Source organism: Myotis davidii, unplaced genomic scaffold (assembly GCF_000327345.1).
Source record: "Myotis davidii unplaced genomic scaffold, ASM32734v1 scaffold96, whole genome shotgun sequence".
NCBI lineage: Eukaryota > Metazoa > Chordata > Mammalia > Chiroptera > Vespertilionidae > Myotis > Myotis davidii.
In genome coordinates, this window is record NW_006289416.1 from 12,062,006 (window position 1) to 12,074,369 (window position 12,364).

Sequence of the window (12,364 nt, forward strand, 5' to 3'; positions counted from 1 at the left end):
AAGTTCCTAAGCTTTCTAAATCTCTGTTTTCCAGCTAATGAAAAGAAAATAGGATTTCACCGAGTCTCTTATCTACCTACTCAGGGCTTCTGTGAGGATCAAATGAGATGAGGCATGGGAAAATGCTTCACAGATATTTGATTAAAGTGTGAAATGTTTGCACCTGGCTATAAAGCAAGTTGTGTTCCTGGGCTGAAGAAACTGAAAGGAGGCTAGTCACTAGGCAGAAGAAGCCAGGTGTTGCTATGTGATGTCATTACCCAGCACCCACAGCCACTGTTTCCGGGCTGGGCTGTGGACCACATTGTGTGCCATCTGGTCCCAGCAGCATCAGCTGCAATTTGGTGGGGTGTTGCTCTGTGGTAGTGGCGGGGCCTGTGTCCCACTTGGGGGAAGCCAAGTGTTGCTTTGTCAGCACCAGGTCCATGCTGCTGTTTCTCTGAAAATGACCAGTGTGTGTCATGGCAGCTCCTGTATTGAGCATCTTCCCCCTGGTGGTCAGTGCACATCATAGCAACTAGTCAGACAGGTGGAAGGACACTAACATATTAGCCTTTTAAATATATAGATAAGTACGGAATCAGAGTTGCGCAGCGGAAGCGTGCTGGGCCCATAAATATATAGATAACCTAATATTTAACATGCTTTTGCATTAGTTAAGATGAGGTTAAGGTTTGACACTTGATGGCATCAACATTTCTACAATCTGACCTATCATTGAGGAGCATAGAAATTTGGTAATACTGCCTATATAAAGAATCATATTATATTCGTATTTTTTAAGCAAAGAATTCCACATACTAAACTTCTTTTTCCAATGGGGAAAAATGGTCTATAAATAAAAGTAATCACATAGAATTATGTTGGGAAAAGAAAATCCAAATGGCTTTAAATCAGGGAAGATTAATTGATTAAATAAACTTATATCCAAGGAAATATTATACAAGCCCTTGAAATACCATCTATGAAACTACAAAGCAACATGAAAACTAGCTATGGTAATTTATAAAGTAGAGTATATTTTTTGTAAATGATGACTGTAATTATGCATAAAATTGTCTAGGTATTTGAAATCAGTATACTGAAATAATATACTATGGTGGAATAATTATTAAATTTTCCATTTATTTTTCCTTCTTATGTGATGTGATATGGTTTACAAAATTTAAAAGATTCTTCAGCAAACCTCATCTCGTTTTGTCTTTTAGCCTTCCTGATATTAATTTTACAGTGCAGAACACCATGTGTCTTAGTAATTGTTTATATTGTATTCCTTGCTTCTTATGTGCTACAGAAATACATTTGTGAGTTTAGGTTGCATTTGTGCTGTAACAGTTTTGCTTATTGCATTATTATATCATTCATTATACTGTTTTCTCTACCATATTTATTGAAGGTGTCAGTTATTTTGGTATTTTAATGTGGATATGTATGTAACAGGTCCTGCATTATGGTAATTAAGTTCCAGTTAAATTTTGTCATTATATAATGTAATATACAATCCCAGAAAGAATTCAAAGAAATGATTACAAGAGAATGTTTAGCTTCTAACAAATATATATCAAATTAAATTTTTAAAAACAATTTGCTTAAAGAAAAGCAAGTCATCTAAAAGAGAAATTTTTCTAATTTGCTTTTTAAACAAGACCCTGGGTTTTCTCTTATGGCCCCAAAATATCTTTTCTTTCTGCAGTAGAGAATTAATATCTCTTTATTTATTTAAAATCTGTTGACTTGAGGGAGTTAGAAACTTTGTATTTTCAAGTTTAAATTAATTTTAACTAATTGCAATGTGAAGAATTTGCTAGTATGAAATTAAAAGGCTCAGCAGAATTTTCCTGGCTTCTCAACAATAAGTCAAATTGGGAAAATACTGGCTGCTATCTAATGCAAAATCTTATTTTCATGAAGAATATTTCATTCTGCCCGGCCAGGATGGCTCAGTGGTTGAGCGTCAACCCATGAACCAAAGAGGTCTTTGGATTCCTGGTCAGGGCACATGCCCAGGTTGCGGGCTTGATCCCCAGTAGGGTGTGTGCTGGAGACAGCCAATCGATGTTTCTCTCACTCTTCCTTTCTCTTTCTCTAAAAACAATAAGAACCTTAAAAAAAAAAAAAGATTTCATTCCCAGTCACCCAAAATAGTGATGACCTTTATCAGAGAAAAGCTGGAGATCTGACAACTACAATAAAATAATCCAGGTTACAAAATTCATACCAGTTAAGAGTGCTTTGGGTCAGTCCTTTCTGGTGACCAACTGATTGAATATAAAGAACACTGAAATGTTCTGTATGTTGAATGTGTATTTATACACATCTACTTCTAGGCATCAAATATGAAATCTATCTAAATACTTATCCATATGGAACTATGGTTCTAAAAGGTTCTACTAAATAGCAGCACAAATTTCATTTGGCAAATCAGAGGACCGTGCCCACTGTTTTGGTTGGGACTACATTCTTCCCACAGAAAAGGGCTGCAAGTATCAAAACACACACATGCACACTCACTCAATATAATGTAATATATGCTCTTAGTCACAAACTATTTGATTTCCTCCATACCTATTAAACAGTTTTTACCCTTTCCATAAGAAAAATTACCCAAGCAATCTTCCAATCTCAGCATTGGTCTGAAAGTCAAATATCTAATGATAATATCTATATCAGATCTCAAAATGTATTCTTTTGCTCCAGAAATCTATATACTCAAAAGACAAGTAATGCACTCCCCTCCGATACAAACACACCCAATATACTATAGTAAAACAAGGCAAGGAAAATTGCAATAAACACACCTATGTAGAAGAGAGAAATGATCAGAATAAAAATGGCTTTTTTTTTTTTACAGAACTAGAAAAAAATAATCCCAAAACTTATATGGAAGCACGAAAAACCCAAGTAGCCACAGCAATTTTGAAAGAGAAGAACAAAGTTGGAGGTATCACACTACCTGATATCAAACTATATTACGAGGCCCTAGGAATCCACACATAATAGCACTGGTATAAAAACATACATTTTGATCAATGCAACAGAATAGAGAGCCCAAAAATAAACCCACTCCTATATGGTCAATTAATCTATGACAAAGGAAGCAAGAATATACAATAGGGTAAAGACAGTCTCTTCAATAAATGGTGCTGGGAAAATAGGACAGATACCACAGCTATTTTTAAAAATTACATGATTAGACTGCTGACTCAGGTCTTTGGGAACTAATGCTTCATTAGCCCTTGAACCCTACAGAATTTTATCATTTCCTTGCCAATGGCTCAGTCCCAAGCAATTTTTAAAGACTATATTGGCAAACACAGAGAATTAGTTATCACCATGTCCAACAAATACTTGCATATTAAAGCCATTCTCAGGAATAAATAGCCATGACAACATAAAAACCTAGAACCATTCTCTTGAGCCTTCCTACCATCTTCCTATTCTGACTTACTGGTCTACAGTCCCACCCAGTGTACATGCACACAATTAAAAAGTACATATACACCTTCATAAAAAGAACCACATTAAGGATCAAATGCCCACCCAAAAGTAGGGGCCAGGAAGAGCAGGGAACAATATAGGAACCTTGCTAGGCAAATCTTTCTGCTTTCATATAATCTTACTAGGGAAGAAAATGTAGTTTGCTAGACTGGAATACTTTTGGTTAAAAATTAACCCTCCAAATGTAAAATGTGTTCTGTTATTTAATTACCCCCTTGGAATAGGAATTCAGTTTAATTTTTTAAAGTTCCAACTGTTTGGCATTGTCTTGAAATAGTCTTTCTAACCAGGGAACTAATGGCTTTGTTTGTTTTGCCTCAGGAGCAGGTGCAGGAACAAGAATACCACCTGAAGTAACTGCTGCCATGCGGTGACGGTCTCACAATCACACTGACAGATGGGACTGTGTTTTGTTCAAAACAAATATTTCTTTGTTGTTTGTAATGGTAGCTGAAATCACCTACCTGTTGCAGGTGTGCTTTAAGGACATCACACTGAGGCCTCTTAAAGATTCCATAAGCCATTAACGAGTTGGCCGTACACAACACTACAAGAGGGCTTTGTTCTTTTAAACACCAGAGAGCACTGGAGAGAATATATATCCTAATATGTGACATAACATGTAATCATTACAAATATAACATTTCTCTGATATATAGGCTGAAAGCTTAAAACTTAAAACACCAAGCCTCAGGGATACTGTGCCCATATATAAACACACACACACACACACACACACACACACACACACGCACACACGTGTACCCATGCTGAAGCGTATTTGAATTGTTGGAATCAAAACCAAATGAAGACCAACCGTTTTGGTTCCCCGAGCAGATGGAACCAGTGTAGTCATACAGACACAGTGTAATTTAGCTTATTTTTCGAGACCAACTTAACCTTGGTCATTTCTTGCTTACACCTCTGGACATCCTAGGCAGAATTTGAACTGTTTCCCAAGGTCAATAGGAGTTAACCACTGAAAATTCCCACACTGTAACCAATCACTGAAGAACAGGTAGTCCCTGCTCTGGGCTCTATCGGCAGCTTGATAACAATACACCCCTGTTTGGGTTTGAATGCTCCCAGTTTGCTAACTTTTTGGTGTGTACACAATAAACTTGAACAACTCCTACCACAGTGAGTCACTGCTTGTACTTGGGCTATTTATAAAGCTTTGAGAAAAGCTCTAGTGCATGCATAAAAATACACTTTTAGCAACACAAAGATGAGCACATTATCTAGATAATATTTTTTTCCTTGCAGTTACATTTTTAAATTGATTTTGGTGTTTAAAATGTAAATTTTTTAGCCCAATTAAAGCTCTCTGTTAGTAGAGGAGAAAAATGCTTTCTATATACTATGAAGAGCTACTTTGACGCTATCTAGTGTATGTTGATGTAGAAGGTACCTTATTTTCTTTTTGGTTGAGTCTCTGTTTTAGTTCATCCACTCCAAATCGCAGTTTCTTTACCTCGGCCGCACTCTGATCGGCTCGGTGGTTGGCAAGAGTCAGCTCTGCTGTTTTCGCCTGGTGTTGGCTGCTGAGTCTATAGTAGGCGTGTTGAAGGTCCAGCAGCTCCTATCAAGAGAAAGCAGGGATCCCATTGTTTATAATCCACTCCCATAAAGTCAGAAGAATAGTAACTTCTTTGGACAAGGAGAAAAGCATGTCAGGAAGAATTCAGATGATGCATCTCTTCATCTGTAACTCTATATTTCTGCAATGAAATGTGATGATTAGCATAACCGTAAGCAGAAAATGTATTTGCAGGTGGCTGAAGTGGCTAAGAGAATGCAGCTCTTTTTAAAAACTATTTTAATACGCCAAAACCAGTTTGGCTCAGTGGATAGTGCATCGGCCTGCGGACTGAAGGGTCCTGGGTTCGATTCCGGTCAAGGGCATGTACCTGGGTTGCAGGCACATCCCCAGTAGGAGATGTGCAGGAGGCAGCTGATCGATGTTTCTCTCTCATTGATGTTTCTAACTATCTCTTTCGCTTCCTCTCTGTAAAATATCAATAAAATATATTTTAAAAAAATGATTTTAATATATTTTTAATTGATTTTTAGAGAGAGAGGGAGAAAAAGATAGAAACATGGATGCGAATTGATCAACTGCCTCCTGCACACGCCCTACTGGGGATGGAGCCCATAACCCAGACATGTGCCCTGACCGGGAATTCAACCAGAGATCTCTTGGTGCATGGGGTCCATGCTCAATCATTGAGCCACAATGGTTGGGTGAAAACGCAGCTCTTCATGTTCTTGAATCAATGACTGGTTTCTGGGGTTATGCAAATTTAGGTTTTATGTAAGATTTCCAAAGGAAGAAATCACATCTCTATAAGGGCAGAATAAAATATAATAAAAATAAGTGCAAGAAGAGTTGTTCATCTTCTAAGTCAGCATATGTATTTAAAATTAGCAGACTACCGGATTTTAATTAGTTCCCTAAGAAGTAGGATTTGTGCTGCTACTGTCACTCTATTCCAGGCGCCATTCTGAAATGACCTGAGTGTGTCTCAGAGACCTAAGCAAGAGGTTGTCCTGTGAAAACCAGTGAATTTATCAGGAAGTGATTGGGTCTTCAACCTGTCTTATTATATTCAACACCCCACAAAATATTAATCAACAGGTTACATTAATTGCCCTCAGATTACTAATGTTGCCTCTCATTTTTAAAAATGTCTATGCAAATTAACTGTACTATCATTGTAGAAAATATCTTTATTGAAACTATAAAAAGAATAACCTCTAGTTCCTCATAACATTATAAAACTTAAAGAAAATCCAAGGTTATTTCTTTAATTTCCTAAAAAATGCAAATCAAACCACAAGGAGATATCACCTCACAACTGTTAGAATGACTGTTATGGAAAAGACCAGAAATAACAAGCATTGGCAAGGGTGTGGACAAAAGGGAACCCTTGTGCAACGTTGGTGGGAATGTACTTGGTGCAGCCACTGTGGAAGACAGTGTGGATGTTCCTCAAAAAATTAAAAATACAACAACCTTATGACCCAGCAATCCCACTTCTGGAAATGTATCATAAGGAAATGAAAACACTATCTCAAAAATATATTCTGCACCCCAAGTCACTAAAGCATTATTTACAATAACCAAGACATGGAAGAAGAATCCACAGTGCATCCACGAGTCTTCACTAGTGGATGGTGAATAAAGAAAATTTGTTGCACATAATGGAATATTATTTAGCCATAAAAAAGGAAATCCTCTGATTTGCAACAACATGGGTGGATTTTGATAGCTTTGTACTAAGTGAGATTAAGTGACAAAGAGGAAGATGAACACTGTCTGATCTCATATGTGGAATCTAAAAATAAAAACACCTTATAAATACAAAGAACAGATAAGTGGTTGTGGTGGGGGAACGTGAAGTAAAATGGGTGAACATGGTCAAAGGTACAACTTCCAGTTATAAAATAAGTCCTGAGGCTATAAAGTAAAGCATGATAACTAAAATTAATAAATCTCTACCGTATATTGAAAGTTGCCAAGACAGCAGATCTTAAAATGTTTCATCACAAGAAAATAAAATTTTAACCATATGGTGATGGATGTTAATTAGAATTATTGTAGTGATCATCTTGAAATATATATAAACTAGAGGCCTGGTGCATGAGATTCATGCATGTGGGGTTGGGGGGCTGTCTCTCAGCCCGGCCCGCACCCTCTCACAGTCCAGGAGCCCTTGGGAGATGTCTGACTGATGGCTTAGGCCCGCTCCCCGGGGAAAGGGCCTAAGCTGTCAGTCTCAGTCGGACATCCTTAGAACTGCTGCAGAGGCGGGAGAGGCTTCTGGCTGAGTGGCACTCACCATGTGGGGACGCACTGACCACCAGGGGGCAGCTCCTGCGTTGAGTATCTGCCCTTTGGTGGTCAATGTGCATCACAGCAACCAGTCATTCCGCCATTCAGTCGATTTGCATATATCCTTTTATTATATAGGATATTGAATCAGTATGTTGTACACTTTAATATAATGTTATATGTCAACTATATCGCAATTTTAAATAAGACTAAGCATAGAAGATTGACTGATGGGTCAACAGTGAAATGAAATTAGACCAGTTAGAAGACTATTGCAATGAGTCAGGTCAAAGACAAGGATCTAAGAAACTAGCAGCAGGGATGAGGAGAGAGAGATAGTCAAAGATCTGAGGGGATAAAAACCCACAGAATTTCCTCATTCACAGGATGAGAATGGTGAGAAAAACATTGTAGTTAAGAGTAATTCCTTTCTTTCTGCTTCAGCTCTGATGGGGTGGTGGTGCCCTTCACCAAATGAGGACATACAGAAAGAAGAGCAGGTTGGAAGAGAGGAGATACATCTCAGTTTTGGAAAAGTTGAGATGTATATACCTGGGACACCAGGGACATGTCCAGTAAGGAGCTGAACATACTAGTCTGTACGGGGGGTGGGAGGTGGAGGGCAGTAGTGGGGTAAGAAAGATGTAAGGACTCAGTTTAGAAGTGAAGCTTGTAGTTTGCAGTGTGAAAGTGGGTAAAATTCCACTGAGGAGTAAAAAACAATTGAAGTCATAATCCCAAGATTAATAAACCTTAAAGGAATTGGAAGAGAGAAAAGAATCCACAGAAGAAATAAACCAAATAACTTATATGCAGAGCCCATGGACACAGACAATAGGGTGGGGAAGACCTGAGGAGCAGGGGAGGGGATAGGCAGAGGGGGGAAGGGAGGGAAAATGGGGGGGGGGGGGGGAGAGCCTGGAAGAAGGGGGATAAAGAGGGAGAAGTGGGAAACATCTGTAATACTATCAACAAGAAAAAATATATTAATAAATAAGATAAAGGGAGGGCTGTTCCAGAGACAAGAAAAAAATCAGGAGTATTAGAATGAAATATAACAAGAAATTCAAGAAAATGGAAGATCAGAAATTCAATAAAGAGGAAACTATTGACAGTATGGAATGTTTAAGGGAATAAAAAGAATAAAAATATACCTATTAAATTTAATTCTTAAATCATCATTGTCACATTCCAGTGGCTGAGCAGTTTCTGTAGCAAGCTTATTTCAATATATTTTAATAGTAGAAAACAACAAACAGTGATGTGAAATGTTTGTGCTTTATTTTAGTGGAGAAAGAAAATCTGAAAGCATAAAAAATATACACTCCTTCAAATTATTTGTCAGTGTGTAAGTCTCTGTAAATCTAAAGATCTAAAGCTATACAGCTGGACAGTAAATATACTTCACAAGCCTTCATAAGTGTACATGGATATTAATAGTGGAGCTTCATATAACAATAATCATATGCAATGTGTTTGAATACAGATATTTTTGATAGGATAATATTCGTTTCTCAAATAGATTGACTCCCTAGTGATGTAAAGGATTGGAGACAGGCTTTCAATTTCATATATGGCTTATGAATTCATGCATTAGTTTGTGCTCTTGTATGTAAGGATATCGCTTTCCATCTAGAATTAATTTTGTAGCTGATACATCAAGTACTGAGGCTTAAATGATTTTGATTTTGGCAAGTTGACAGAACTAAAACACCATTTTCTTATAACTGAAAGTGACATGAGAGGCTGTAAAAAAATAAATCAAGTTTATATGTACCTATTTGAAAAAAACAAAATGGCATACAGAGAATTTTAAAGTATTATATGTTATTTCTATAAATTCAGTTTTTTTCCAATTATAATTCAGGCACTAGTTTAAATATGATTCCTTCTGAGATGCTTTCTTGATTGCTCAAATGTAAACAATGATTCACAGTGTTATTTTAAAATTACCTATCATATGATCTGTTCATTTCTACCTACATATACATTTATTTAAGACTAGAGGCCCAGCACGCGATTGAAATCTCAGGAGGAGGCACCCCACAGGGGGCCGGGACCTGCGCCTGACTCGCACAGCACCGGCCACCACGGGAGTCAGGCTGGATCGGCACCGCAGGGGGCCAGGACCCCTACCTGACTCGCAGTGTCCCCCTGCTCCTCTGCCTGTGTCTGCTCCGGGCCGCCCAAGCCATCACACCGGCCCAGGCAGGCCCCCCTGCCTCTGTCTCGTCTCCACTTCTGGCCTCACCTGCGCATGCAACCTCCTCCTGTCTGGTCATGATGCGTTGTGGAGTCCTGGCCTAATTTGCATATTACCTCTTTATAATATAGATTCTTTTTTCTTACTAGTCAATTAATATTGTGTACACATATAAACATACACACACACAGTAGAAGCAATTTAGAATCATGTGGAAGTGTGTAAATTAACCTAATTAGTAGTCAGGCCTATAGGAAATCAGAGGTCTAATTGTAGAATTTTGAAAATACTGTACAGACTTTAGAGATAGTCAATACTTTTACTAGCAGAAAAGATATGACTTCAATTTAATCACAAAAAGGCTATCTACATAGATATCTCTCTCTTTCTCTCTCTCTCATATATATAAAATGTTTTAGTTACAAGCACCAAATACATCAAACAATTTTTCTAAGGATGGTTACCTTTCTAATTTGCTAGTTGCTAATACATCATTTAATATTATTTTCTAAAACATTATTTTTAGGATTTTAAATTAAATTCTTAAATTTTTATTCTCCTATCAATTCTCAATTATATTGTAGAATTACCTAAAAAGGCATTTTGAAATCCATGAATGTCCATAATTACCTGAAATAATTATTCTTCTCCAGTGTTCAAAATATAAATAACAATTTAAATATATTATGGGGGTAGAAACTAAATTAGTTTTTTAAATAATAAAAATATCAAGTTGTGTAAAATATGTCCTTTGTGCACACATCATTTCTTTCAATAATTATAAATTGTTGAATTTAGAATATAAATTATGAGATCATAATAATCATTTATTGTTATATATCAATTGCTATTTATTTTTGTCATGTTTTAAGTTGATCTGATCTAAAATAATATCTTTGGGGAAAAATATGTTGAGACAGATGTGGCAGGGAATATTACTTTCTTACACTTTTTTATGGACAGGCTTTCATTAGAAAGTGAAAGGAAGATAACATCAAACATACAATGTCAAGAAGTTGACATGTCAGAGGGATAAAGGTATTACAGGCATGTGGGAGAGCTTTGTAAAAAGTACAAAAATAAAGCATTAGGTATTGAGATAAAGGATGGGGCGGGGGACAAAGTGATGTTGGCAGACTGAGTAAAGGTCTTAAAATTCTGGTATAAAGAGATTGAAATCTAATTTATGTTTTAGGTGTTACAATAAATACAGCTCTAATCTCACAATTCACATTTTGTCATTTCACCCCAGGAGAAATCTTGGCGTCCATGTTAGTAAAGATTTTTTTCTTCGATAATAAATGTAATAAATAATAGCACCTATTTCAAAAGCCTGTAGTGCACAGTCAACTATGTACCAATACATGTGTATATATGTACATATTATATATATACATATTATATGTATATAACATATTATATGTACATATTATATGTATATAACATATAATATGTACATACCTGTTTTATACATAGCTAATTATTACTGTTATTAGAGGCCTGGTGCACGAATTTGTGTACAAGTGGGGTCCAGCTGGCCCACCCCAATGGGGGCCCTTTGGGCCGGGCAGGTGGGGAAGGGGCATGGGCAGATGGCTGGCTGGCCCTGCCCCTGATTGGGGTGTTGGAGGCTGATTGGGGGACAGGGCCGGCCAGAGGGAGGGGCCGTGGGTGGTTGGCCAGCCAGCCCACCTCTGATTGGGGTGTTGGGAGCCAATCAGGGGCCGGGCCAGCTGTGTGGAGGGCTGATCTGGGCCCAGATCAGGCTGGTTGGCTGCTGCAGTGCACGTCATAGCCACCAGTCACTCTGGTCATTCCACCGTTTCAGTCACTGGGCTTTTATATAGAGAGATTACCACAAGAATAAACTATCCTCACTGTGCTCTAATTAATGCCTGCACACAGCCAATGATTGGCAGAACTAAAATCGGACCATATATAGTAAACAGTCAATATTGTTAAGTTCTGTATTGATTAAATAGAAGTTCATTCCATGTATGACAAGTTCCAGAGGGCATGTACCCTATCAATAGGGAAATAATACATACTCTTTGTCTCCAATCTTAAAAAAAGTTTACTAAAGTGGTTTTATAAAACACACTCTAATATACCACAAGTTGCTGGTGGTGTGAACCAGTCACAGTTCCTACCCTCAGAGATGTAGTTTTAGATGCAAGCAACTAAACAAATAAATAAAAAAGAGTTTAGTGAGTACAAGGATATTGTAATAGGAGCACATTTGAAGGTACAATAAAGCAAACATGAAAGATTTGAGAAGACTTAGAAAGTCACTATCATAAAACACCCAACAACTCTACATTGAAAAATAACAAAAACCCTCAAACAAAATCCTCTTTTGATTCTATGCTCAATTCAAGATATAGCCCATACATCTATTCCCCTTCATAGTAAAACTTTCTAAAAGAATTTTCTATAGTTGTTTTACCCAGTTCTTCATTGCACAATTGCTTTTTGACTCTATTACTTATTCACATGATTCCAGAAAAACTGTTCTTGTCAGGTTGCTAATGGTTTCCAGACAGCCAAACATATTGCTCACCTACCATGTCTGTTTAACTGTAAATCTAAACAATGTTCTCTATTTAATGAGGAATATATATATATAATTTTCTATAGTTGTTTTACCCAGTTCTTCATTGCACAATTGCTTTTTGACTCTATTACTTATTCACATGATTCCAGAAAAACTGTTCTTGTCAGGTTGCTAATGGTTTCCAGACAGCCAAACATATTGCTCACCTACCATGTCTGTTTAACTGTAAATCTAAACAATGTTCTCTATTTAATGAGGAATATATATATATATA

General features: G+C 37.1%; 1 protein-coding gene across 1 annotated transcript in view; it reads right to left on the reverse strand.

Moving 5' to 3' along the window:
• The window catches only part of CCDC102B (coiled-coil domain containing 102B), a 91,214-nt gene that overhangs the window by 18,955 nt on the left and 59,895 nt on the right, over positions 1-12,364 (reverse strand). Inside the window, exon 5 of the mRNA XM_015562769.1 lies at positions 4,910-5,080. Coding sequence (XP_015418255.1) covers positions 4,910-5,080 — 171 coding nt within the window. The remainder of the gene's footprint in view (positions 1-4,909; positions 5,081-12,364) is intronic.